This window comes from Halictus rubicundus, chromosome 1 (assembly GCF_050948215.1).
Source record: "Halictus rubicundus isolate RS-2024b chromosome 1, iyHalRubi1_principal, whole genome shotgun sequence".
NCBI lineage: Eukaryota > Metazoa > Arthropoda > Insecta > Hymenoptera > Halictidae > Halictus > Halictus rubicundus.
Genome location: NC_135149.1, coordinates 316,004 through 340,535, shown reverse-complemented (window position 1 = coordinate 340,535; position 24,532 = coordinate 316,004). Strand labels below are relative to the sequence as shown.

General features: G+C 36.7%; 1 protein-coding gene across 12 annotated transcripts in view; it reads left to right on the top strand.

Moving 5' to 3' along the window:
- LOC143364149 (echinoderm microtubule-associated protein-like 2) overlaps positions 1-24,532 on the top strand; it is a 497,449-nt gene that overhangs the window by 201,202 nt on the left and 271,715 nt on the right. For 8 of the 12 annotated variants that reach the window (XM_076804737.1, XM_076804768.1, XM_076804680.1 and 5 more), the window contains 2 exons: positions 9,859-9,987; positions 17,306-17,374. The exons of 3 other annotated variants lie outside the window; for them this stretch is intronic. In XM_076804737.1, the coding sequence (XP_076660852.1) occupies positions 9,859-9,987; positions 17,306-17,374 (198 nt within the window). The remainder of the gene's footprint in view (positions 1-9,858; positions 9,988-17,305; positions 17,375-24,532) is intronic. One more of the 12 variants, XM_076804794.1, reaches the window with a different exon arrangement.

The window sequence follows — 24,532 nt, the reverse complement described above, 5'->3', positions numbered from 1 at the left end:
AGCCAAAAGATTCTGGATAATACCAAGTATTTTGTTTCTTTTGTATTCCACATACAAATATTGAATAAAAAATTATTTTTCTTAAAATGTCGTATGTGTGTTCAGTTTTGCTCCTTACTGTATACGTTCGAGCAAATCAATATGGCAGTGATGGGCACAGTAGGAGCCCCTGAGCTGCCTGCTTCCCCCACCAATGTCTCTTTCGTGCAGCTGGCATCTTCGCCGCGCTGCTGTATCTCGTGCCTTCGTCTCTCCCTTCGTATGTCGCGCCATAACCGACCATATGCGCCGCTTATGGCATAAGTCCCGTCTACGGCGGGGCGTGTGCGGGCAGAGACGAAGGCACAAGGCACCGCTGCGCAGTGAAGGTAAGGTAAACGTCCCAGTGGCTGACCATGTCCCGGTATCCGGACAGTAATACTTTCATTTATTTTTTACCTTATTTGTTAATATAATTGAAAATAAAAATTAGTAGCATAAAGTAGAAGTACTCATTAATATAAATTAAAATAATCGTTATATAAAATGAAAACTTATTAGTTAAAAATTATTATTTTGAAGCATGTGTCATATTTGTAACAAATCTTGAAGAATTTCTTAAGCCTTTACTAAGAAATTTCGCTAATTTATTAAGGGAATATTTCACTAACTTAACTTCAACTTTATCTTTTTTCTTTTATAAATTAAACATGGCAGAAACAAAAAAAAATATACACAAGATCAATTAAAACAAGCTTTTGAAGCTGTATCGGAAGAGGTAACAGGTAATGTCGTACATATTATGTGTTCGGTTAATGGGACAATGTAATTCAGTTACTGGGACATGCACTCTTAGGTTGTTCGCTATCTAAATAAATATGCCTAACATGATTTAAAGATTTGATTGTCCTAACTTTCATTAATTACATTGTATTAGCTTCCAAATTAAACATAACTTGTTTAATTTTATGGTGGTTTTACACGTTAAATAAAGAAATACCGTACCGCCATTCCTTAATTGTCCGGATACTGGGACGTTTACATTGCGCGCTGCACGAAGGAGGTGGGAGAAGCGTTTTGCCTGCGGCAGGCATTCGTGGCCATCGCTGCAATATGGTATTCGATAGAGTTTGGGATTAGAGATTCGAACGACTTGCACTCGTAAGCAATCAGTTTCCCAGGCACGTATACATTGTTTTACGCTGAACATAAACCTAAAACTTAGTTTTCTTCATTATTCAATATTTAGATACTCAATTTTTTAAGAAAGTCTGCAAAAAGATGGTTTTGTGGTTCAATTATAAATGTGATACAAACATTTGTTACATAAAAAGATTTCATAGACTCTTCCAAAGAAGGTAATACATACATATGCATGCATACTTTTTAAATCACTAGGAGCATTTAAATGCAGGAAAACTATTTGTGAAGCTAACAAGACACACGCAACACATTTAATTTTTCACTTTTTTAATTTATCTATTTCTCTTGAAAACTAAAAGTCTGATAAAATGTAAGTATGGGAGCAAATAGTTTGAGAACACAGTAGTGTATCACCAATTCTTGTCACCCATTACTACCGAACTATTCTTTTTTCTCAATCGAAAACGAAATCGGTGTTGCACAACTATTTGATGGTTTTCTTATAAAAGCAATCTAGTCAGCCAAACTGACATGGCAAGGCAATCAGCATAGTCTGCTGGCCGACGCAGGCAGCGAATTGCAGCGGACGATTAGTAAAGCGCCACCTACACCATCAAATATCGGTTGCACGATCTACCGACGGTTTTAGTGACTGCAACTCCTGCCATTTGAGTTACAACGATAGAGGGCGCGCATGTACAATTATACATTTTAATGTTTAAAGAGCACTAAAAGTGACTATTTTTCATTACTTTATAGGAAAAACAGAAATGTATTTATTAAAATGATTAGCAATTTTTACTAGAATACATGTATTACAATTAAAATACTCGCTTTTAGTCCTCTTTAAACCTAGAGCTCACTTAAATGTATAATTGTGTATGCGCGCCCCCTATCGTAGAAATTGAAATTGTAGCAATTGTAGATTGACTAGCGAGTTACTAACTACTGGGAATGTTCTGGTTCTAACATGCTGCTTAAGGAGGCCGGCAGGTCGACTCTGTGTAACCACACACATACATGAAATCCATATACGTATATGAACTTGCAAGGGTCAAAATGTTGACAAATTGACGCTTCAATATCGCAATGAGCAGTTTAAAAGTGGTCACTTGGGTTTCCTAAAAGTCCAATCTAGGTCTGTCCAGAGCCCAAATTGCGAATTTCTACCTCATCGTCGAGTAATTTGTAATATTCGGCAGAAATCTCGCTTTCTGAAGCAAGGATGACGTCACAAGATGGCTGCCGCAGAGAGATTCTCTTAATTTCGAGAGATTTAGTGTTCGTATCGAAAAAAACGCTCTGGACAGACATAGCAAAGACATGTACGAACACGGTGGTATGCATTTTTAATTGATTACTTACTTATTTAAGGCGTAAAATGTCTAGAAAAAAACGCACCATTTCGCGGTTCCGCTTACTAGCGCCCCGGTCTCCCCGCGGCAAACACTGTACCTTGCGATAGAATACGGTCGATAATGCAGGTCGATATTACAGGTTTACATATGTACGATATGTATGCTGCCGAATATTGCAAATTACTCGACGATGAGGTATAAATTCGCAATTTGGGCTCTGGACAGACGTAGATTGGACTTTTAGGAAACACAAGTGACCAGTTTTAAACTACTCATTTCAAAATTGAAGCGTCAATTTGTCAAGATTTTGACCCCTGCACGTTTCGCTACGCATCTCGTAACGTCACGCTTGCTTCGAACGCCTCGCGACTGGCAGTATGCTGCCGAATATTGCAAATTACTCGACGATGAGGTATAAATTCGCAGTTTGGGCTCTGGACAGACGTAGATTGGACTTTTAGGAAACACAAGTGACCACTTTTAAACTGCTCATTGCAATATTGAAGCGTCAATTTGTCAAGATTTCGACCCTTGCACGTTTCGCTACGCATCTCGTGACGTCACGCTTGCCTCGAACGCCTCGCGACTGGCGGTATGTTGCCGAATATTGCTAATTAATCGACGATGAGGCAGAAATTCGCATTTTGGCCTCTGGACAGACCTAGATTGAACCTTTAGGAAAGACAATTGACCATTTAGAAACTGCTCATTGCAATATTGAAGCGGCAATTTGAAAATTTTCTGACCCTTGCACGTTTCGAAAGAGGCCACGACCTTCGGGTCATCGATTCTGTTGAAACTTTGCATACTTATAGATCTCGTTGTCCTGTTCACAAATATACACCATTATAGGGGCAGATACTCAATAATTTTCGCGATATTAATGATTGAAGTTTCATTATTTCCTATGTAATGCCGTATTTTTTTCTACGGTACAACAAGATTCGGTTTGGCGTGACTGCAGCGTACCAAGTTTTCAACCGGACGACCAGTGTTCAAATCCTGTTTACTAACGTATTTTTTTTAATTTCATTATGTTTTATCATTGTATATTTATAATATCAATTTCACTTCAAAGTACCGATTTAATTTTGATAAAATATAGCAGGCCGAAGGTCGTGGCTTCGCCTTAGCATCTCGTGACGCCACGCTTGTTTCGAACGCCTCGCGAAATTCACATTTTGGCCTCTGAACCAGAATAACCAGAGGGTTATCAAATCATTTCAACGGAAAAATTGTGATTTCATTAGTTTCTTTTCGCAGAAATCGATTCTTTCCAAAATCCTGAGGTGACAGACAAATTTTGTGATCGGATTTGATGTCAGCGTGATAAAATCTACGAGAACAGATGTACAGAATGTCAAGAAAAATCTAACCGTGCATGGCATTGGATAAATCACAATTTTGTTTAAATATTCCAAGTTTATTTTCAAAGTTAAAACATGTTTGTACCATAGTCTCTCTATTTTTCCCTTCTTTTGCAATATTTTAACTTCTAAAAAAAAATCATAGCTCTATCTCATTTCTATTGAAAGTTCTTTGATTTTGACAGATACTTCGTCACTTTGTCAAACATAGTGTTACGAGTATCGATATGTTACGATATCGAGACATCGCGCCGAATGGTCTTCGTTGTATCGTCGTCACTAAGACAACGCGGCTAACTTCTCGGTTTTATATATTGTAAACATATATAAAACTTTGGAAAATGCTATAAACTTTTATATATATATATGATATTATTCAAGTTTATTTTACGTTTAGTCTTTAGTTGTAAATTTGTATTTGTTTGTTTCTTAACTTCAGATTTGATATCTAAAGTAAAAAAATATGACAAATTTTGTTTAATTTTTTATGCGCTTTGTGGCATAAAAAAAGCTGCTTTAATTTCATTTTGAATATAATTTTCTTTCTGACAGGAAGTAAATTCCGACTCATTTTCTTTTTAAAAGAAGTCCTGTTAATATATGTATAAAATTATTATAATGTTAAGAATAAACTGATTCAATTTAATATAAATCAAATGATTTCCTTAGCTTTTGCATACACGTGACTGCTGTTCGAGTTTGATTTCAGAGATAGTAGCAAAAAACTGCGAAGGTAATGTGACAACGAGTCCTGTGTATATCTATGCGCCCGTGGCAATGTACGTGTTAGCATGTGTTGGTCGGCTGAATCGGGCTCATGCAGAAATCAGTTTCACGAAACGCTTGTAAATTTACGGGTTTGATGACATGGCAACAGTGAGGCGAAGATGATATGTGGCAACCATGTCTAGTCGCTAGCTTTCTCTCTCAATTTTCGTTTCTCTTTTCCACTACTTTTCAAGTCGGCATTTCATATATTCTTTTTTACCGATATGTCGTAGACGCGATGTAGTTCCACAAAAAAAATTTTAATCATTCCACAATCAGTTTTCCCTACTGACCGTTCGAGGACCGTTCGAGGATTGGCGTGACAGTCAAGGCCAAATGCCTGCCGGCCCCCTTAATTAGATTTTATCTTAAAAATTTAGTTTTTAACAAATAATAAATTGATAAATATCTGGAAAAGCAATACGTAGAGTTTGTTTTATTTACTTAGGCATTGTTTTAACACGTTGCACGGTACATATTCATACGTCACTCTTACTTTCTTTTCCCCTTTCAGGTTTACTCTGTCACTAGGTTGATAGATTACTAAGTTTGATTTTTCGCTTTCTTTCTAATCATGTCATTAATTTTTAGTAATTCACCAGTAATCACTTGGTCCCAGTATGTAAAATTATATGGAATGCCGAATGTAAAAAATTGAAATGATTATGAGTGAGCACGCCATGCTTAAGGACGCGGGATAGTCACGTGACATTTTCAGTGTCAGCAGGTCGGTAACTGCTGTATAATTTCCATTCACAGCCTTCAGACACAGACTTAAGATCCATCTTGATCTTGATCCGACGGGTCTTAAGTCTGTGACTAAACTTGTCACATTTTTTGCTCTGTATTATCGATATTATGAATTCTGACGCTAGAAACGTGCTTCAAGTTTTTGGCTTTATTTCGCAGAGGCTCAAGACAAAATATAGCTCAATTTGTAGCTGGAGATATTTTTTAGCTCGCGCTTCTCTCAAATTTATCTAGAAAACTCTTACTAGAAAATACTTACGCTTATATTACCAAATATCTACATAATCTCATGACCAGCGCGCGCTAGATTGAACCTTCCTCTTTCGAATACGCCCTTTCCCAGAGAAAAATATTCTCATATAAGGACGAAAAGTTGAGGCACGTAAAACCATTTTTCGCCTCTTTTTGTCGGTAATGTGGTCACTCTACCTTATCGCGAATCTACGAAGACCGGGTCACCGACGAGATATTTAGAAAGACTGCCAGCCTTACGGGAGAATGTGTCGCTCGAAAAATGCGGTGTTTTCTACCGCTCTCTAGGATAGATTTTGGCTGGAGTAAGAAACAGAAGGCCAACGACGGTATTTCGTCGGTGCAGAACACCACTAAGGAAATTCTCGTCGGTGAGAAGGTGAATCATCACGGACCCATATCGATTATCAAATGTTACATTCTCCGACCAGAGTTGGGCAAAATATTTATCTAAATAAAAATTTTGAATAACGAATAAAAGATAAAAAAATTTTTATTTCCTTATTCGAAGGTTCGAATAAAAAAAGTATCTTTATTCGACGAGTATCGAATAAATAATTTTATTCGACGAGAATTTATCCGACGAAAAAAGATCATTTTTTTTATTCGAAGCGGATTTATTCGAACTTCGAATAATTTTTTATCTGTATTTTCAAAGACTATTCAATTTTTTTTGAAGTTTAAACTTTGTTTGAAACTAAACAAAGAGATTCAAAGACCCGGCGAAGACAAACGACATACAATGTAAGCGGATGGAGAATCGCGCACGAATGAAAGTTTAAACTTTTAGTTAGAATTTAGTACCACAACCGACGAGAATATCTCGACATTGGGGCCGTTTACCGACCGCTCCCAGCACCCACCTGGCACCCACTTTGAGACTCGCAGTTTAACACGGGGACTGGCAGTCTTTCTAAATATCTCGTCGGTGACCGGGTCCTTAAGGGGGCCGGCAGGCATTTGGCCTTGACTGTCACGCTATGTTACGCTGTGCCTTTTTTCTATACATTTTACGTCTTAAATAAGTAAGTAATCAATTAAAAATGCATACCACCGTGTTTGTACATGTCTTTGCTACGTCTGTATAGAGCCTTTTTTTTTTATACGAACACTAAATCTCTCGAAATTAAGAGAATCTCTCAGCGGCAACTATCTTGTGACGTCATACTTGCTTCAGAATTCGAATTTTCTGCCGAATATTACAAATTACTCCACGATGAGGTAGAAATTCACAATTTGGGCTCTATAAAGACGTAGATTGGACTTTTAGGAAACACAATTAACCACTTCTAAACTGCTCATTGCAATATTGAAGCGGCAGTTTGTATAGATTTTGACCCTTGCATACGTATATGGATTTCAAACCATGCCGGCCCCCTTAAGGGGGCCGGCAGGCATTTGACCTTGACTGTCACGCCAATCCTCGAACGGCCCTCGAACGGTCAGTAGGGAAAACTGATTGTGGAATGGTTAAAATTTTCTGTGTGGAACTACGTCGCATCTACGACGTATCGGTAAAAAATAATATATGAAATGCCCACTTGAGTAGTAGCGGAAGAGAGAAATGAAAATTGAGAGAGAAAGCTTGCGACTAGACATGGTTGCCACATATCATCCTTCGCCTCACTGTTGCCATGTCATCAAACCCGTAAATGTACAAGCGTTTCGTGAAACTGATTCCTGCCTCATGAGCCCGATTCAGCCGACCAACACATGCTAACACGCAGGACTCGTTGTCACATTACCTCTGCAGTTTTTCGCTAATATCTCTGAAATGAAACTCCAATGGCGGTCACGTGTATGCAAAAGCTAAGGAAATCATTTGATTTCTATTAAATTGAATCAGTTTATTCTTAACATTATAATAATATCGGAATTCACTTCCTGTCAGAAAGAAAATTGTATTCAAATATCATTTAAACGAAATTTAAAGCAGCTTTTTTTATGCCACGAAGCGCATAAATGTAATAATGTACGTGTATTATTATATATATGTATATTTATATATGTCTCATATTACGATATTATAAATTATATATACAGGGTGGCCCACATAACTCTGAAACACAACAAACGGTAGCGACCGCGAGAACGAGCGGCGGTCGTTAGGCCGTTTACCCTAACGTTCAAATGATATAGAAAAAGATCGAGAACGTTCGAGGAAGGCGCGGATAAAAGGACGCGTCCGCGCCGCGACCGGGGATTCGCGAAAGAACGATCATACGGCAAAGGCGAACGTTACGATACGATACGATACGATACGATACAATTACGATAAAGACAAACGGCTACGAACACGGATTACGAACACGGATTACGGACTAGGTTTTCTTTTATATTCTTTCGGCGCGCGAAGTATTTGTGTAATTGTCTCGTTGTATTGTGATTATCGTCTTACTATCTGTCAATAAAGTGGTTACTTAAAAATACTGCTCTTACAATATTTTGTCTTGATTCTCTGAGAAATTAATTCTGGTGTCAGAATTCATGATACCGATGATATAGAGCAAAAAATGTGACAAGTTTAGTCACAGACAAGAGCCGTTGGATCCAGACCAAGACGGATCTCAAGTTTGTGTCTGCAATCTGTGAACGGAAACTGTACAGCAGACACGGACCTGCTAACACTGCAAAAGTAACGTGACTAGCCAACGATAGTCAACGTATTAAAATATACATACGGCTTGTTTTGGAGAATTTATAAAATCGTTTTCTGCAAGAAGCATGTACCCACATGTATTATGTCTGCAATTAAAAGACATTAGAGATATTCTTGAATTTCCAAATGTGGCTTTTATTGTTAAAAAAAAAATTTCTTAAGGACTAAGAGTATTACATAAAAACGGTTTTAGAATTGTATCCAACTTCATAACTGGAATTACATTTATTGCCCATTCGAACGATATAAACATGTTACGATGTCAATGAACTACAATAAAATAATCTCCTTATCTTGGCGTATTTTCCAGATACTTATGTTATTATATCATTTTAATGGTTTGCGGAAAATTTGCCTGACGCTATAAATATATTTCATCTTTGAAGAAATGACGAACATTCACGACATACAGTACAATAAACATGAATATTTAGATGAGATTTCAACATAAAAACCATATTTTTGTGAAATTGTCCAATGTTCATTTCTTAATTTGTAAGGATGGGAATTCCTTTATAATTTGAAAAGTGTAATATTGTTTTGCCAGTCTTCTTCTCATTGAAGTGAAATTATTTATTGATTTTGTAACATCGTAAGTATTCTATTACAGCCGTAAATCAGAAAAATATTATTTCAAGATTATTTAAAAAGATTATTTCAAGTTTTTATGACTGTATGTGTTTTAACTCTTCGATAATAATTGTTGGTTATCAGTGAAAAGCACCTATCAAAAATATTATTATTTGTCTACAGATATTCTTTGGCAATCATAATGTTAAATGTGTTGCCTAATAGATCAACTAATTGTTCATTAAAAGTTTATTCGTGATCTAATAGATATTAATAAATATTTACTTTCGTACAATTCTTCATTATTTTAAAAAAGATAATGATTTCAAACTGAAAGGGTTGACGGCAACTTTAATACTAAACTATTTCTATGTTTCGTAACAACAGTTTTTGAAGAGGTGACTGAACTGGCAATTTTCATTTTTTATAAACTCTGCACAATGACACTACTTACATCGAACGATTTTAAAATTGTTGAAGGATTCCCTTGTATCTTGTACGATTATTTCTCTGAGCTAATTACAAAAGAAAATTTTTATGGAATTTCTTCGTATTTGCCATGAGTATAACTACGGCAAAAAATAGTTTTGCTTACGGTGTTTAAAATTTGTTGGAGTTTACCGAACAACATTTGAAAATCTTTGAGCGCTCGGGTTTAATATTTCATTTCCAAAACGTAGATCGTTATGACAAATACAAAAACGTTAATATTTGTGAATGATGGGATTTTATAAGCATGAATTGATATATTTTGAGATAATAAAGGCATAACACGGAGAATAGGAAAATTGGTTAGAACACAGTGCTAATTGTAAGAAGCGTTTCTATTCGATTCCATTAGCTGTAAACCGTATAAAAGTTTAAAGTTCGAAGAAACATTTACAGTGTCTCTTGGGTGAACTAACCCTTCGAATAAGTCTTCGTTTTATTTGGTAATAGAACCTGCTGAAGCGGCAATTCTCTGAACAGGTAACAAGCTTTTCCGTCACGTAGTAATCCTGTTATTCGATAGATCACCAACAGCAAGATCAAACGGCCCACCCCAAAGCAGCTTACGGAGGGCCAAACGATGGTCGTCAACAGGGGACTTTACGCATTCGCCGCCAACCCAGGGAACCAACTCGCAACTCGTCAGTAGCAGGTAATCCCAAAATCGATATTCTTTAAAGTAAATGCACATTTTGCTGCTTTTATAATTATTCCTCTTAATTACACGCCAGTATGTTTTGAATTCACTTGTGCACTTTTCGCTTCTCCAAACATAGTTAATTGCGTGTGTGTCGAACGTGTTTGTTCATCTTAAAATATAATAGAACGCGTAAGAAACACCTTATTATAAATATTTCAAAGTCAGACATAAACCTTGTACCTGTTGTTTGAAGTGTTGACGTTATTTAATTTCCTAAAAAAATATTTTGCCAGCACACGTAAGATGTACATTAAAAATGTGAATGAACGAGGCAAATTCAGTACATTTTCTCAATAGCATACGATGTACGATATTGAAGACTATATAGTAAAGAAATTTTAGTGGTAGTTGTAGTAGATTTATGTTCGATCACAATTCCCAGTTCTTAACGGTAAACTGTGTGCGTAAACTATAGTTCATACAGGAAAAAGATAGAACGGTGTGACTTTAACATAAAATTCCAACAACATAATATACATTTCTATCACTGATATTATTAATGAAATCTATAGAAATATACATTTGGATACTTTTTCTGTCTTTTATTATTTTGATAACCGATTATTTAGCCGTTCGTTATATTCAAAGAGACAATATTCTTGAACAATACGTTTCTTTTTTTACCATAGGTAAGTGTGTGGGAATATGTGTCAGCCAATTAAAAAAATGTATTGTTACGTATTCAAAACATATCTACACGGTGGCCGGGTTACTCAAAATGGCTTTGAAAATCTGAAAATAGACAACAGATGTTTTGGTAATTGTTTACTTTAGGAAACACTTTGCCGAATTACACTTGCAAAAATACTTCAACCGATGAAAGGAGAATACCAATGTCTGTTTACAAGCACCAGGGACAATTACACGGTACACTGTCTCAATGAGATTGAAATTCCTTCGTTTATCGTCCACGAACGCGTACTGAAGTTACTGACAAACATTCTATAATTTCCTCGCTAAAGGTCACGTGAAGGCCAATATATTACACCTCGTTGGATTCGCTTTTCTACAAGCTATAAGACTGTTGTAGTGAAAATATGCAGTCCCATTAAAAAAAAAATACGATGACCTTGAGATCTCGAAAAAAATGACCTTGAGAAAAAATTTGGCCCATCATCGTATTGGCGCCTTCGAACAGAATATTTTCTCCACCTGACATTTTTCCTATCATACAAAATAAGCGATATATTTAAGGTGGTCAAGTTAGGTGAAATACCTTGTATATAAATTTTTCCCTTGGCTATGTATGCCAGATGTATACAAATTCAACGTGTTAGATGCTACTCACGTTTTCTTCTTGGTTTCCTTTATTCCTTTTTTTTTTTTTGGGTATCACTTCACTTCTTTATTTTCCTTAGTGGTTTACTGCACTTGACTGACTGGCCTTGAAGGGAAACTGTTTCTTTTATAGACAAATTTTCCTTTGTTCCCTAGATGACAATTTCTCGAAATTGTTTATTGCCTCTTAGTTCTTAGTAATAGTTTTTCCTAGAACATTGTGTTGCTTCGCCATGCTAAGACTTGATTCCAGCGGATGTTTCCTTTAGATAGCTGCAAATTTTTTTAGGAGGCCTATTGTCATCTAGTGGCTTATTGATTTCTTTATCTCAGCTTATGTTTTTTTTAAGCTGATGTCTTCATTTGGATATCTGCTATTCTTCTAAGAAGTCTGCGGTCAGCGAGTTCCTTATCGATTCCTTTGTGTGAATCTTCTCCCGTTGTACTACCCCCATCTTCATTGCCAGTCACTTTCTTCAAGCCCGTCAGTGCGGATGGTCATTTCTCATAAGGATGACCGATCTACGTTCTTCGTCGGTCATGCCTCGTCGTTTGAAGTGTATCCGCGTTCGGCATCTGCTTCGGTGGAACTCTCGGGCTTTCATTGGTTACGCTCAAGTATATGAATTATTGTATTTTGTGTGATTTGTTTCTTTTTTTGGTGAGTGACCTTTCAGTGTTTCAATGATCTTATAATTACTTGAGGAGTCTTGGAGTTTGAATTGTGAATTTGATTTCTAAAGAGTATTTAAACTGAATAATATTGATACTGTGTAACCTTTTCAAAATTCAATTTCAAGGCTTTTTAATGAATTACGGAAACCAAATTCTTAAATCCGACGACATTAACATATAATTATACTATTTCCTTAAGATAGTGGTTACATTTTCATTTCTTGATGTTTCCCGCGTAACATCATTGAATTTAGATTAATGATTAATTTTCATTAATGACCGACCCACGGGACGTGACAGTTAATATAAGTGGTGCAATGGCGGCCTGAAAATGGCATCCTGTCAATGCGCTGTGCAGCGTGCAATGCACAAGAATGATCTGAAACAAAAAATCGAAATGGAGTCGTTAGTTTATGCAAAAACGCACATGACATTCTTCTTTCAATAAAATTTGCAAAATTGCAAAAATACCGAAGTTTGAAGAAAAAACGGTTTTTCTGTTATGGACAATTGTTAATAACAATTAAATTATTCTTAAAAAATTAAAAAAAATTAAAAAATCGGAGCTCGTCATGGTGAGGCCAATTATGTATAGAATACACTGTCCAACAAAATTAAACTTTTTTCGAGTTTTGCAATACCTGTTGGGTGATTCTTATACACTTTTTCATCCTAAAAGCAAATCCGAAAGCAGAATTGCTCCATCACGCAACGTTTTCGAAAAATATTGGTTTTTGTAAAAATGCACAATTTTAATAAAAAATGATGTGTTACGCAAAAACTAAACACGCGAGAAAGTTTAAATTTGAGTCAAGAGATAGAGGGGACTCTCCTCTACATATTCATATAGTCAATTATATTTTTATGTACTTCCTAATAGTTGTAAATGGTTGTTAAAGTTTGAAAATGTGCCGACGCGGGTACTTTGTACGCTCTATTTTTGTATTTATGTGAAAAATCCTTTATCTAGCAGGAATGTACTATACACGAATGCATTCTACAGACATTTCTGGTAAAGAAACCATTCACGAAAAGTATTTGGTTCCCTTAATGTACGAGAAGGATCAGAAAATGTTAATTGACAGCGTGTGCGCGACGCGTTCGCGCCAGACGGCCATTGCAGCCTTTCCGTGACTCGCCAGGGCCGTCGCTATGCGTAGTCGACGTTGGTACCACTCAAGTATGTCTTTGCTTACTATTTACATACATTTTTTTTGTCTTTTTGGGTGCCAATCATTACAAAAGATTATAAAAATACGAGTTATATTCACATTTCATTGTGGAAATGCTTAATAAAGGAAATTGACCGCAGCAATACGGTGACTGGAAAATTTTATTTTCAGTAATTGTTGTCTTATCTTTATAATTGTAATACCAATGGACATTCAAGATTCTTCCAATTAAAATAAGTCCAAACACTATGTAAATGGGACTATTTTTATCGATTTTATTGATCGAAGTACATAATTAAGACATAGATCGCTCTATATTAAATCGATAAAATGTCGCGGAAGTGTATAAATCAGCCGGACTGTTTTTGTTATATTCATGACGAAATTATTTTAAAATCAAAACAAGGAATACAATTCCAGCATTAATCTTTCATCAAGATATTTCAACAATGGAAAAACGTTACAAAGGAAAAGACTTATGTACGGATGCTTGCCGATTACTGCTGGACACTTATTATTGAAAATCGGGATACCAGGAACAAACGTCAAGCAAGGCGGAAACATTTTTAATTTGTTTACATCAGAAATAGGTAAGTTTTTGTATTCAATTTTCTTTATTAAGCATTTCTACAATGAAATGTGAATATAACTCATATTTTTATAATCTTTTGTAATGATTGGCACCCAAAAAGACAAAAAAAAATGTATTTAATTAAGCATAGTAAGCAAAGACATACTTGAGTGGTACCAACGTCGACTACGCATAGCGACGGCCCTGGCGAGTCGCGAAAAGGCTGCAATGGCCGTCTGGCGCGAACGCGTTGCGCACACGCTGTCAATTAACATTTTCTGATCCTTCTCGTACATTAACGGAACCAAATACTTTTCGTGAATGGTTTCTTTACCAGAAATGTCTGTAGAATGCATTCGTGTATAGTAAATTCCTGCTAGATAAAGGATTTTTCACATAAATACAAAAATAGAGCGTACAAAGTACCCGCGTCGGCACATTTTCAAACTTTAACAACCATTTACAACTATTAGGAAGTACATAAAAATATAATTGACTATATGAATATGTAGAGGAGAGTCCCCTCTATCTCTTGACTCAAATTTAAACTTTCTCGCGTGTTTAGTTTTTGCGTAACACATCATTTTTTATTAAAATTGTGCATTTTTACAAAAACCAATATTTTTCGAAAACGTTGCGTGATGGAGCAATTCTGCTTTCGGATTTGCTTTTAGGATGAAAAAGTGTATAAGAATCACCCAACAGATATTGCAAAATTTTTTTGGTGTTGGACAGTGATATATATACATGCTAAGTTTCATGAAGATTGAGTAATCAGTTTTTGAGTTACGTTGCACGACATGCGAAATTTTGCGTTTCGAGAAAAATGCGTTTAAAGTTTGAATAACAGAAATATCGTGAAAAAATCTTAATTCATTTTAACTTACCGCGGTTTTTTGCTAATCTGCGTTTCCAGGGCTATAGAACAGATCTTCCTCTTCCTCAAAAAGTTGTACTTTACCCGTTTTTTCTTCTTTTCGAGAAACACGAGCCTTTCCGACGAGGACCCGACTACCTGAGTCGCTCCGCCCAATAAAAGCGTTCACTTTATTTTGAAAATAACGTACAAGATTATTTAGCTCAGCTAGAGTGCAGTTAACCACTAAACGCTAGGCACTGCTGGAATTTAATTCATATAAACGGAGTTTTGACAGGTTCTGGTTTTCGTTGCAGTTAGAGGCCAAAAATCGTGACAAACAATTATCATCATCTTTAAACGTTTGTAGCTCATTGGAATAATGACCGATTTTTATGAAATTCTCAAAATATGTGTAATTGACACAGATATCCAAAACTTCTTTTTTAAATCTTCAATATAGGTCCATATAACACACACACACTCACACTCACACACACACACACACACACACACACACACACACACACACACACACACACACACAGAGAGAGAGAGAGAGAGAGAGAGAGAGAGAGAGAGAGAGAGAGAGAGTACGGTAAGCATGATCATGGTTTTCATACGTTAAGTTATGTTTTTTAAAGAAAAACTCCTTCGAAGGTCATTTAAAGGTCAGCATATACACGGTTGAATTTGTCTTTTTATTAGCTATAATGATACACTGCTCAAAATACGTCGTTCCACTTAAAAGAACGACGATGACCTTGAAATATCGGAAAATATGACGTACACAAGAAACTTCTCCGTCGCACTAAAAACAACGGAGATAATTTCGGTGAAAGTTTTAGGTGTCTGATACTGTATATACGAGTTGGTCTCCACCGTGAAATTGTATTGTTTTTGACTAGATCAGACAGATCACACTGATCACACTGTTTGTCACGTTTAAGAATTTAACATTAAATATCTCGGAAATCATAAGGCCGGCGTGCCATACCAGTTAAATTATAATCGAAACTTACAATGTTTACTCGATATATTTCCAAAACACGTGTCTGGCCAGGAACATACATATATCGGCTGGAAAATATTATTCGTTAATACACTGCCGAACGTAGAAAAGGACAGCGAAGCTCGAGTGGCCTCGGTCGCCGAAGAGTGTACATAAACATGATACGGGTCGGGTGTATCGGTGTGAGACCACTATTAATCCAATAACAGGACTTCTTTATTTTTCATTACTTTTTTATGGGACTTTCACCAATATATTCATGGCATTTTTCTAATGAAAATGATACCAAATATGATATAATTCCGATGATATTTACTTGTGTAATGAACGATGAAAGTTACTTCCCATTACAATTATATTAACGAAAAATTAGTGGAAATATGAAAAATTAATAAAAATAATTAATAATAAAGAAGTTTAAGCTTTGATTTAAAGGCTTGAGCTCATGCCAGTCTTTCATCTTTTCCGAACGCATACTCTTTTTCTTTCCCATCGCTGTCCTTCTTTGGGTCCGAAACTTTCTTTGTTCATTACAAAAATGTCACGTGTATGTTGGCGAAAGTCCCACAAAAATATATTTCTGGATTTTTTCTGATTAAAATGTTACTAAACACGCTATAATTCGAATCATATTTATACTAATTTTCCGTTAATATAATTGTAATGGAAAGTAACTTTCATCGTTCATTACACAAGTAAATATCATCGGAATTATATCATATTTGGTATCATTTTAATTAGAAAAATTGCCACGAATACGTTGGTGAAAGCCCCATAAAAGAATAAGGAAAAATAAAGAAGTTTTGTTATTGGATTAGTAGTGGTCTCCTGGTCTCACGCCGATATTACGGGGTATTCCCCGCGGCAGTGGGGATAGTTCTGTGACTTTTGTCGGCTAGATATTTGAGACATATGTCGAATAAAGACTGTAATCAAGTTTATGTCATGAACTACATATGTATATTAAGGTTAGGATCATCGGTGAGGTATCCACTAAAGTAAATAATTACCGATATTTTATTGTTATATTATTAATTTACGCTATCAGAGAGTACCTACCTGGCATTAATTATTTTTATGTTAACAAATATTGAAGAATCGTACAAACTTAATAATATTCCAGGATTCATTTGCCGTTATTATATTTTCAAAATTTCGAAGCGTTCTTAAGAAGCTGTTCTTCGCTGTAACATTAATAACTACATAAAAATAAAAATATGGATGAAAGTATTTTATCATAGAAAGGTCTCTGCAGGGGCAGCATTCTACTATTTTTAGTTTTATAGATATTCTAATATAATGTGTAGTATATAGTATATAGGCTGAGTGACATATTATGTTCTCAACGCACCTAGTGCAAGGTTAAAGTTGAACGTCACCTGTTGGTCGACACAGACGACATAAGGGAACGAACTATCGATTCACGAGCGTCGACACAAATTTATTTCCTGAATACACAGATCATTAATCTTCAAAAGCAAGCGACGCGACGGCCCCTCGGTTCATTTCCATTTGGTGCTCACAGGAACTTCTCTTGACAGCTTACTGAATTGAGAGAGTGTAATCGGAAGTGCATAATTCCACCGGTCACAGGGTGAACATGTAAATAGTGTGCAAAACGTTCGACATGCCACATAGTTGTATCGTTTTTGTTTTCTCTTTGTTTTGCGCCGCATGGTGTTCGTTTGCATTTTCGTTCATTATAGATTGTCAGCATCTACCAAGTCACTCTTCAACCTCTTCAAGCCCCCGGCGCTGAACAACGTGAAACATGGGTAAATAAACACATCTTTCTCGTATTATTCTGTTTTTTGTTATCGTCCTTAAAGCTAACCAGCCACACGCACTTAGCGTAAAATGTAATGTGTGCGCCTATAGCTTACCGGTATGCAACTAACTTTCAGCTGCATTCTTTTTTTGTAGCTTGCGGGTGAGCGTTTAAAGCTACAAATATTTTTTTCGTGGTTTATTCTCTCACATGCTTTAGCTAGTATCATACAAGTTATTTAATATTGTGACAATTTCAGAAAAGTTCTAACTTAAACAGCAACGCGAGTCAAATAAAACTGAGAAAACATCTTATAAAATACATAAATAATGTTACTCAACTGCATATAATAAGAATTGCCTGCACTGTTTGACAAACTAAGTTTCTTCAGATTTGTAACTGTAGGAATATTTTAAGAGAACTCCTACGCCTTAGGTGTGACGTATCGGGTGGGATGATTTCACACCGATTTCGCTAATTGTAAGATCCTCTGACTCTCGCTCTTCTGATTCTCGCTTTACTGACACACCATCTCTCGCATTCGTCCTTTTTATCTAAGACCCACTTTCATTCTTCCTCTCTCGCACTCTCATTCTTTCTCTATCAGTCTCACATCCATTCGGAAAACCCAATCAGTCACGTACATCCTGCGCTTGGCGCCCCTAAACACTTCACTTCTGTCACCGAGACCCAAACACTCTTCTTTCACACTTCGGCCCAAACAGACTCCCTTTCAAGCCGGACCCAAACACGTTGGCGCCACGACGCACAGTGGTGCCAAATGGTCAAAAAGCGGCAAAAAATCTGTAAAAACGAAACTATCCAACGAATTTGTTTGAAAATTTGTGGAGAGATTGCCACAGGTACAACGCTTATTTGGCAAAAAAACTTTTTATAAAAAGTTGTTAACTGAAAATAACTTGAAAATCCCTGTTTTCTGCCCATTTCTTATTTATGGAAGCATACAAAAAATACTTTAATAGATTTTGGTCTGGAACTACATAATCGTTTTGGCAAGCTGTAATATTGATCTAACTTTGTGCAAAAAATCATGAGACCCTTCGAGATCCTTTCGCTGCAATTTAAGTTTAAATATCAACTTTCAGAATTTCCAAGATTGAATCGTGCGGAAGTTACGATTATTTGATGTTCCCGGTGAAATTTTTTAGGAATATTTCTAAATAATAAATAAAAATATGGAGTGCATATGATTTATTAATTTTTGATGTATAAAAAAATATTTAATAACAATTTTTTTTATCTTACATAAATTATTTTTATAGCGTTCATTGGAGCACTACCAAAAAATACCTGTTGCATTTTTGCGACAGTGGTCCAGTGAACGAAAACTTTGTTTATTTAACATAAAAAATTGTTATTAAATATTTTTTTATATGTATGAATGTCACATTTTTTCTATTATCTGATATGTATCCCTTAAAAATTTCAATATTATAACTTGCCAAAACGATTAGTTCCAGATCGAAGCTATTCAAAGGATTTTTTGTATTCCTCCATAAATAAAAAATGAGCGTAACGCAAAAGGGCTTCAGGTTAGTCCATATTACTTAATGTTAAACAACTTTTTTTGGAAAATTCTTTTGCCAGTTAATAGTTGAAGCCATTTGCAATAACTCATATGATTTGTAGACCCCTAAGTATTCAATTATAGGCGGAGTAATTACATAACTTTCGCACTGAAAACTGATGAATTCCCAGGAGCGAGGAAATGGTTATTTACCATGCGTATATCTCCGTAAAAAAATTTTTTTTTCAAAAATCTGACTGGCACATCATGCACGCGCTATTAGGCTATACGAAAATAATTTTTTTTTATAAAAATCGAAAATTTATAAAAAGGATTTCTTGCCGCCTTGGCACCACTGTGCGACGCGACGTCGCGTCCACAGTTACTCTAAACTCTAAACAATCACTCTAACACAATGTCACATTTATAACCTTACATAACTTACTAACGTAAACGTCTCTAACAGATCTCCGTGAGTTTGATACGAATCTGTATATTTTTTTAATTCTCTTGCATAGTTTCAAGAAAATCAATTTTGAAGACAATACAAATTTTCAATATTGAAGACGTGAGATTTAACCGTATTAGCAGTACAGTTCTAATCTGCATGGTAGTATTCTGTGAATTCTTTCAAATAGGCGAATATAGTTTAGTATCCCATTATTAGTACGGAAAATGTTTAAACAATGGTTAAGGCGGTGGCCACGGCGCGCATCCCCTCCCTAGTTCCGCACACCGTACACGAGATTTGCAAGGGTACGGGAGTCCCGCTCTCATTTCTTAATAATGCAAAGATAGTACTGTTTTGTAGTCAAAAGCGTTAGATAAAAGTTCAATCTAGGCGGCAAAGGTCCTGAGAAGTCCTACTTTTGCGTTTTTAGCCGTAATTTGCAATATTCAGCAGCATGCTGATTTCGTGTGTTGTCGAGTGACATTATCGTAAATATCGAGAGATTTAGAACTCGTATGGAGTTCGTAGGACCTTTCCCGCCTAGCGGGAACATATAGGATCTCAATGCAACGCCAATCACTTATTAATCAAATAATTGCTGGAACCCACAAAAATTGGATCATTGAGTATTTCGTCAACATATAGTTCCGGCATTTTTCGTTACGAGCGCTGTACTCTGTTCCCGATTTCTCTCATCGTCAGCAGCACAGACGAGGTATAGGAGTAGACCAATCACCCAATGTATTTTTCTGTCTCACGCTCGGGGGGCTCTAGAGCCCCCGTACCATTCCGTGTCACATCCTACCGTATCATCCAGAACTAATATTGTGGAACCAATATTCTACAATGGCGCTGTTGCTGATAGAATTTTAAATCTCATGTCGAGTATTCTAGTTTTGATACCGCGCGGATGCTAGGACTATATGATGAATGAAACAAAAGAATGTTGTTTCCTTTTAATTCCATTACGCCTATTACGCGAGTGCATCGAAGGAGACGTAATGTAATGATAATAATAATGTAACGTCTCCAGCTGAGAATATTTTGGTCCCAGATCGAATTCTTTCTACTACATCAGTCTTCTTCCCTGTGCAATTACAATTACAACAGTGTAATAACATAGTTATAAGAAATTAAATTAGTTCAATATTAGCCAAAAGTAAGAACGTAGTTTAAATTTAATTTTAAAAAATACGACGTTGATATCACTGATTTCATTTGACTATTTAATAGCTACCTATTCAATCTACTTCTGTTATTGCTTTTCATTTGCAGTATATACAGGGTGGCCCACATAACTCTGAACAGCTCAATATCTCGAAAACTATGCCATCGATTTTAAAGTTCTTAGTCTTAAATTGCATGGAACTGAAGGGCCTTTCTGACTACATAAACGTGAAGTGGCCTCCCTTCCACTTTAACGGGGGAGGGGAGGTACCTTTGTAATTTTAAATGGAACCCCCTATAAAATGTTACATATTTAGATTCTACCGGAAAAAACAAGTCAATTTTGTCTGTAACATTTTTTTGTCAGATACTTCCATGATGAGATATAACAGTTTGAAGTTTCGAGTTGTAGGTACTTGAAGCGCTCGGAAATAGCGTTATGGAATTATACGCGCTTGAGTCCTTTGCTTATTCGTGAAGAAATAAAATGTACTTTAAATTAAATGTTCAAAATGTCCACCACGGGCGTGTAAACATTTATTTACTCGAAACATCAAAGTTGTTCTAACATTTTTTAACATTTCGGGAGTCACTGAAGCGCAAGCGTCACGTATTCTTTGTTTCATATCCTCTTTTGTCGTCGGTGGTTCAAACATAACTTTGTCCTTTACATATCCCCATAAGAAAAAATCTAATGGTGTTAGATCGGGGGATCGAGGAGGCCATTGACGAGGTCCCCCACGACCTATCCTTTTGTTCCCAAATTTTTCGTTCAAAAATTGCCTGGTGATGATTGCAAAATGTGGAGGAGTGCCGTCTTGTTGGAACCACATTTCTCTTCTAACGTGCAGTGGCACATCTTCCAAAAGCGCAGGCAAATGATTTTTTAAGAAATCACAATAACTTGCAGATGTTACAGTTTCTTGAAAAAAATAAGGTCCAATCACAAAATCTCCTATTAGATCCACACCAAACATTTAAAGACCATCGATGTTGAAAGGGAACACATCGCATCCAATTTGGGTTTTCCAAGGCCCAATAATGCAGATTATGTCTATTTACATGCCCTGAATTCATAAAAGTGGCCTCATCGGAAAAAAGTATTTTGCACAAAAAGACATTTTCCACAACACCCTGCAGCCACTCACAAAATCTTACGCGGTGATCGTAATCTGCTATCGAAAGCTCTTGTGATAAAACCATGTGATATGGATGATACTTTTGCCGTTTCAAAATTCGTTGAATTGATGAACGACTAATATGTGATGTTTGTGCAAGTGTACGTTGACTAATATGAGGATTTAATGTAATTGCAGCAAGAATACTGGCACTATTATTTTCATTAGTGACAGCTTTAGGTTTATTGCGAGTTTTTTTACACAATTCACCGTGCTCGCGAAGCCGCTTTTCTAAATTATGAAATGTTGCATGACATTTTTTGATCCCATAACGTTAAAAAAACATCACTGCTGCACGCCGATAATTTTTTTGGCATTCACCTAACGTTAATAACATATTCAATTCATTTCTGTGTCAAAAGTAGCCATAATCACAATGTCACTGCTTGAATAACAGCTCTAAACTGAAAACGTTTTCATAGATAAGTGAGTCAAACTCAAGAATTGTAAATATTATTGTTTGTGTTTCTTCACGAATAAGCAAAGGACTCAAGCGCGTATAATTCCATAACGCTATTTCCGAGCGCTTCAAGTACCTACAACTCGAAACTTCAAACTGTTATATCTCATCATGGAAGTATCTGACAAAAAAATGTTTCAGACAAAATTGACTTGTTTTTTCCGGTAGAATCTAAATATGTAACATTTTATAGGGGGTTCCATTTAAAATTACAAAGGTACCTCCCCTCCCCCGTTAAAGGGGAAGGGTGGCCACTTCACGTTTATGTAGTCAGAAAGGCCCTTCAGTTCCATGCAATTTAAGACTAAGAACTTTAAAATCGATGGCATAGTTTTCGAGACATTGAGCTGTTCAGAGTTATGTGGGCCACCCTGTATATTCTATATATATGCTAATTTAATTATTTGGGATTGAAGAACGATTGAACAACAATATTTATAATAAGTAGTTTTGAACACATTTTTTAAGGGTAATGTTGAGCGATGCCGCGACTTTCGTTTCGCGCTGCTCTTGTTAGTTTTCGATTTAACGAAAAACTGAACTCATTGAGATGAATGTAAGATGGTTGGTTTTTACAAGTTTATTTTATTGCAACGAAACTTGACTGTAAACTTGGCCGCCGCAATTCTTCACGTTTTACAACTTATACGGCGTTACAACGATGTTACGAGCGTTCCAGCGACTGCCCGATGTTAACGATACGATAATGCTACGACGTTGGGTTTGCGATTTCTGTTGTTGATCTGATTCTCGTATTCGTGCTTGGCGATACTTATATCTACTTCCGCTACGATTCCCTCCCTTCGTCATTTTTGGGAGGAGTTTTTGAAGTGGACTAAGGGCTGTGATAGGCGGAGTTGAATGTGGAGGATGACCGTAGCAGACAATAAAACAAGGAAGCGCTTTGGACCTGGCAAGACATATTGAAGTTAAAAACGCGATGAATAGGATGGCGCGGGCTGGCAAACAGATGACCCGGAAACGAAATCGGTAGTTAAATATCGAACGCTAAATAGTTGTGTCCCATGGCTTCGAGGATTTATTGTAGCTATGTCATAAACATCAACAAGAGCGGTCAGAAGGACAGCTTGAATTGACAGTTATCCCAATCGAAAGTTCTATCAAAGCTAAGAAAACACTCTTTATGTACATGATATTTCTTAACACAACGGGCACATTTATATGTATAGGGTTTGTTCGCTTGCGGATTTTGGAAATGAAACGCGGACGCGTCACTCCCGATACCGCCGAGGAATACTGTCCGCCAAATTAATTTTGGACAGCCGTTTCAATATTTGATTGAGTAATTTTATTGGAAGCGCGTTTCGTCCCAGACCTGCTAGAGGACTCGTCGGTAAGGCTGATCTAGCAGGCCCTGCCTTAGACGCGTCGGTTCGTCTCGTGCTTGGTCGTTGTTTTCGATCGCGAGAGCGTTCCGCGTCGGATCTTGGTTATTGGAGATCCATCTTTTTGAATAGATTTGAAACTGCAGGTTTCACGTTGAAACTGAATGTTTCACGTTTCAAACTGAGTGTTTCACGTCGAACTTGTTGAACTATATCGAATCTTGGATGCACGCGCGACGCACGATGTTATCGCAACGCGATCACGAACAGAAGTGAGCTCAGATCGAGTGGTCCCCACGAGCATTGTTTTTGACAAAAACCGCTCGTCCTCACGAGAATCGTTTCGGACAAAAGCTGATCGCTTGCCAGGCTCGCATAGCCCGACGACGGAACCCCGTCTTCGCAAAACTGAATGTTTCACGTTTGAAGATTTGGAATTGAATGTTCGAAAAAGACTTGGAACTGAATGTTTCATGTCTGAATCAAACTAGTGATAGCGTTTGATTTTTAGTTCTTCCGTCTCGTGAGACTCCTTTATGTATTAAAAGGGTAGTCCTCATGGAAGAGGAAGTACACTGATTGGTTCTGCTGAATGTTGCGTTACCCAATCAGCGCATCATTGACTGATTGTCACCCTGTTTAGGTAAGCTGAATGGGTCTTGCCCTGGAGAGCGTAAGCTGATGCCGGTCTCTCAACAAGGCTGACCCTTGACACTTTTGAACAGTGCCCTTTTGTTTTGGGTGGTCCTTCGTAGGACTTGACGTCCCGCAACCATAGGAAGTGACCACAAACGAAAGGCAGGCTGTGATGTGAGCCTGGATGGTCGTCACTGTTGCGCCGTGCCTAATCGTTGAAGGTGATCACTTAGTTACGAGCGTATCATAAACAATTGTCCGAAGGCAAGCACAACTTGAATTGTTCCTTGCGACGGAACAGGGTTAAAAGTTCATGTGACAATGAGTCTGAAAATAAGTTGAATATAGTTCATTCAAATTTGATTAATTCTTTCGACGTAATTTTGACAGTACGAACTT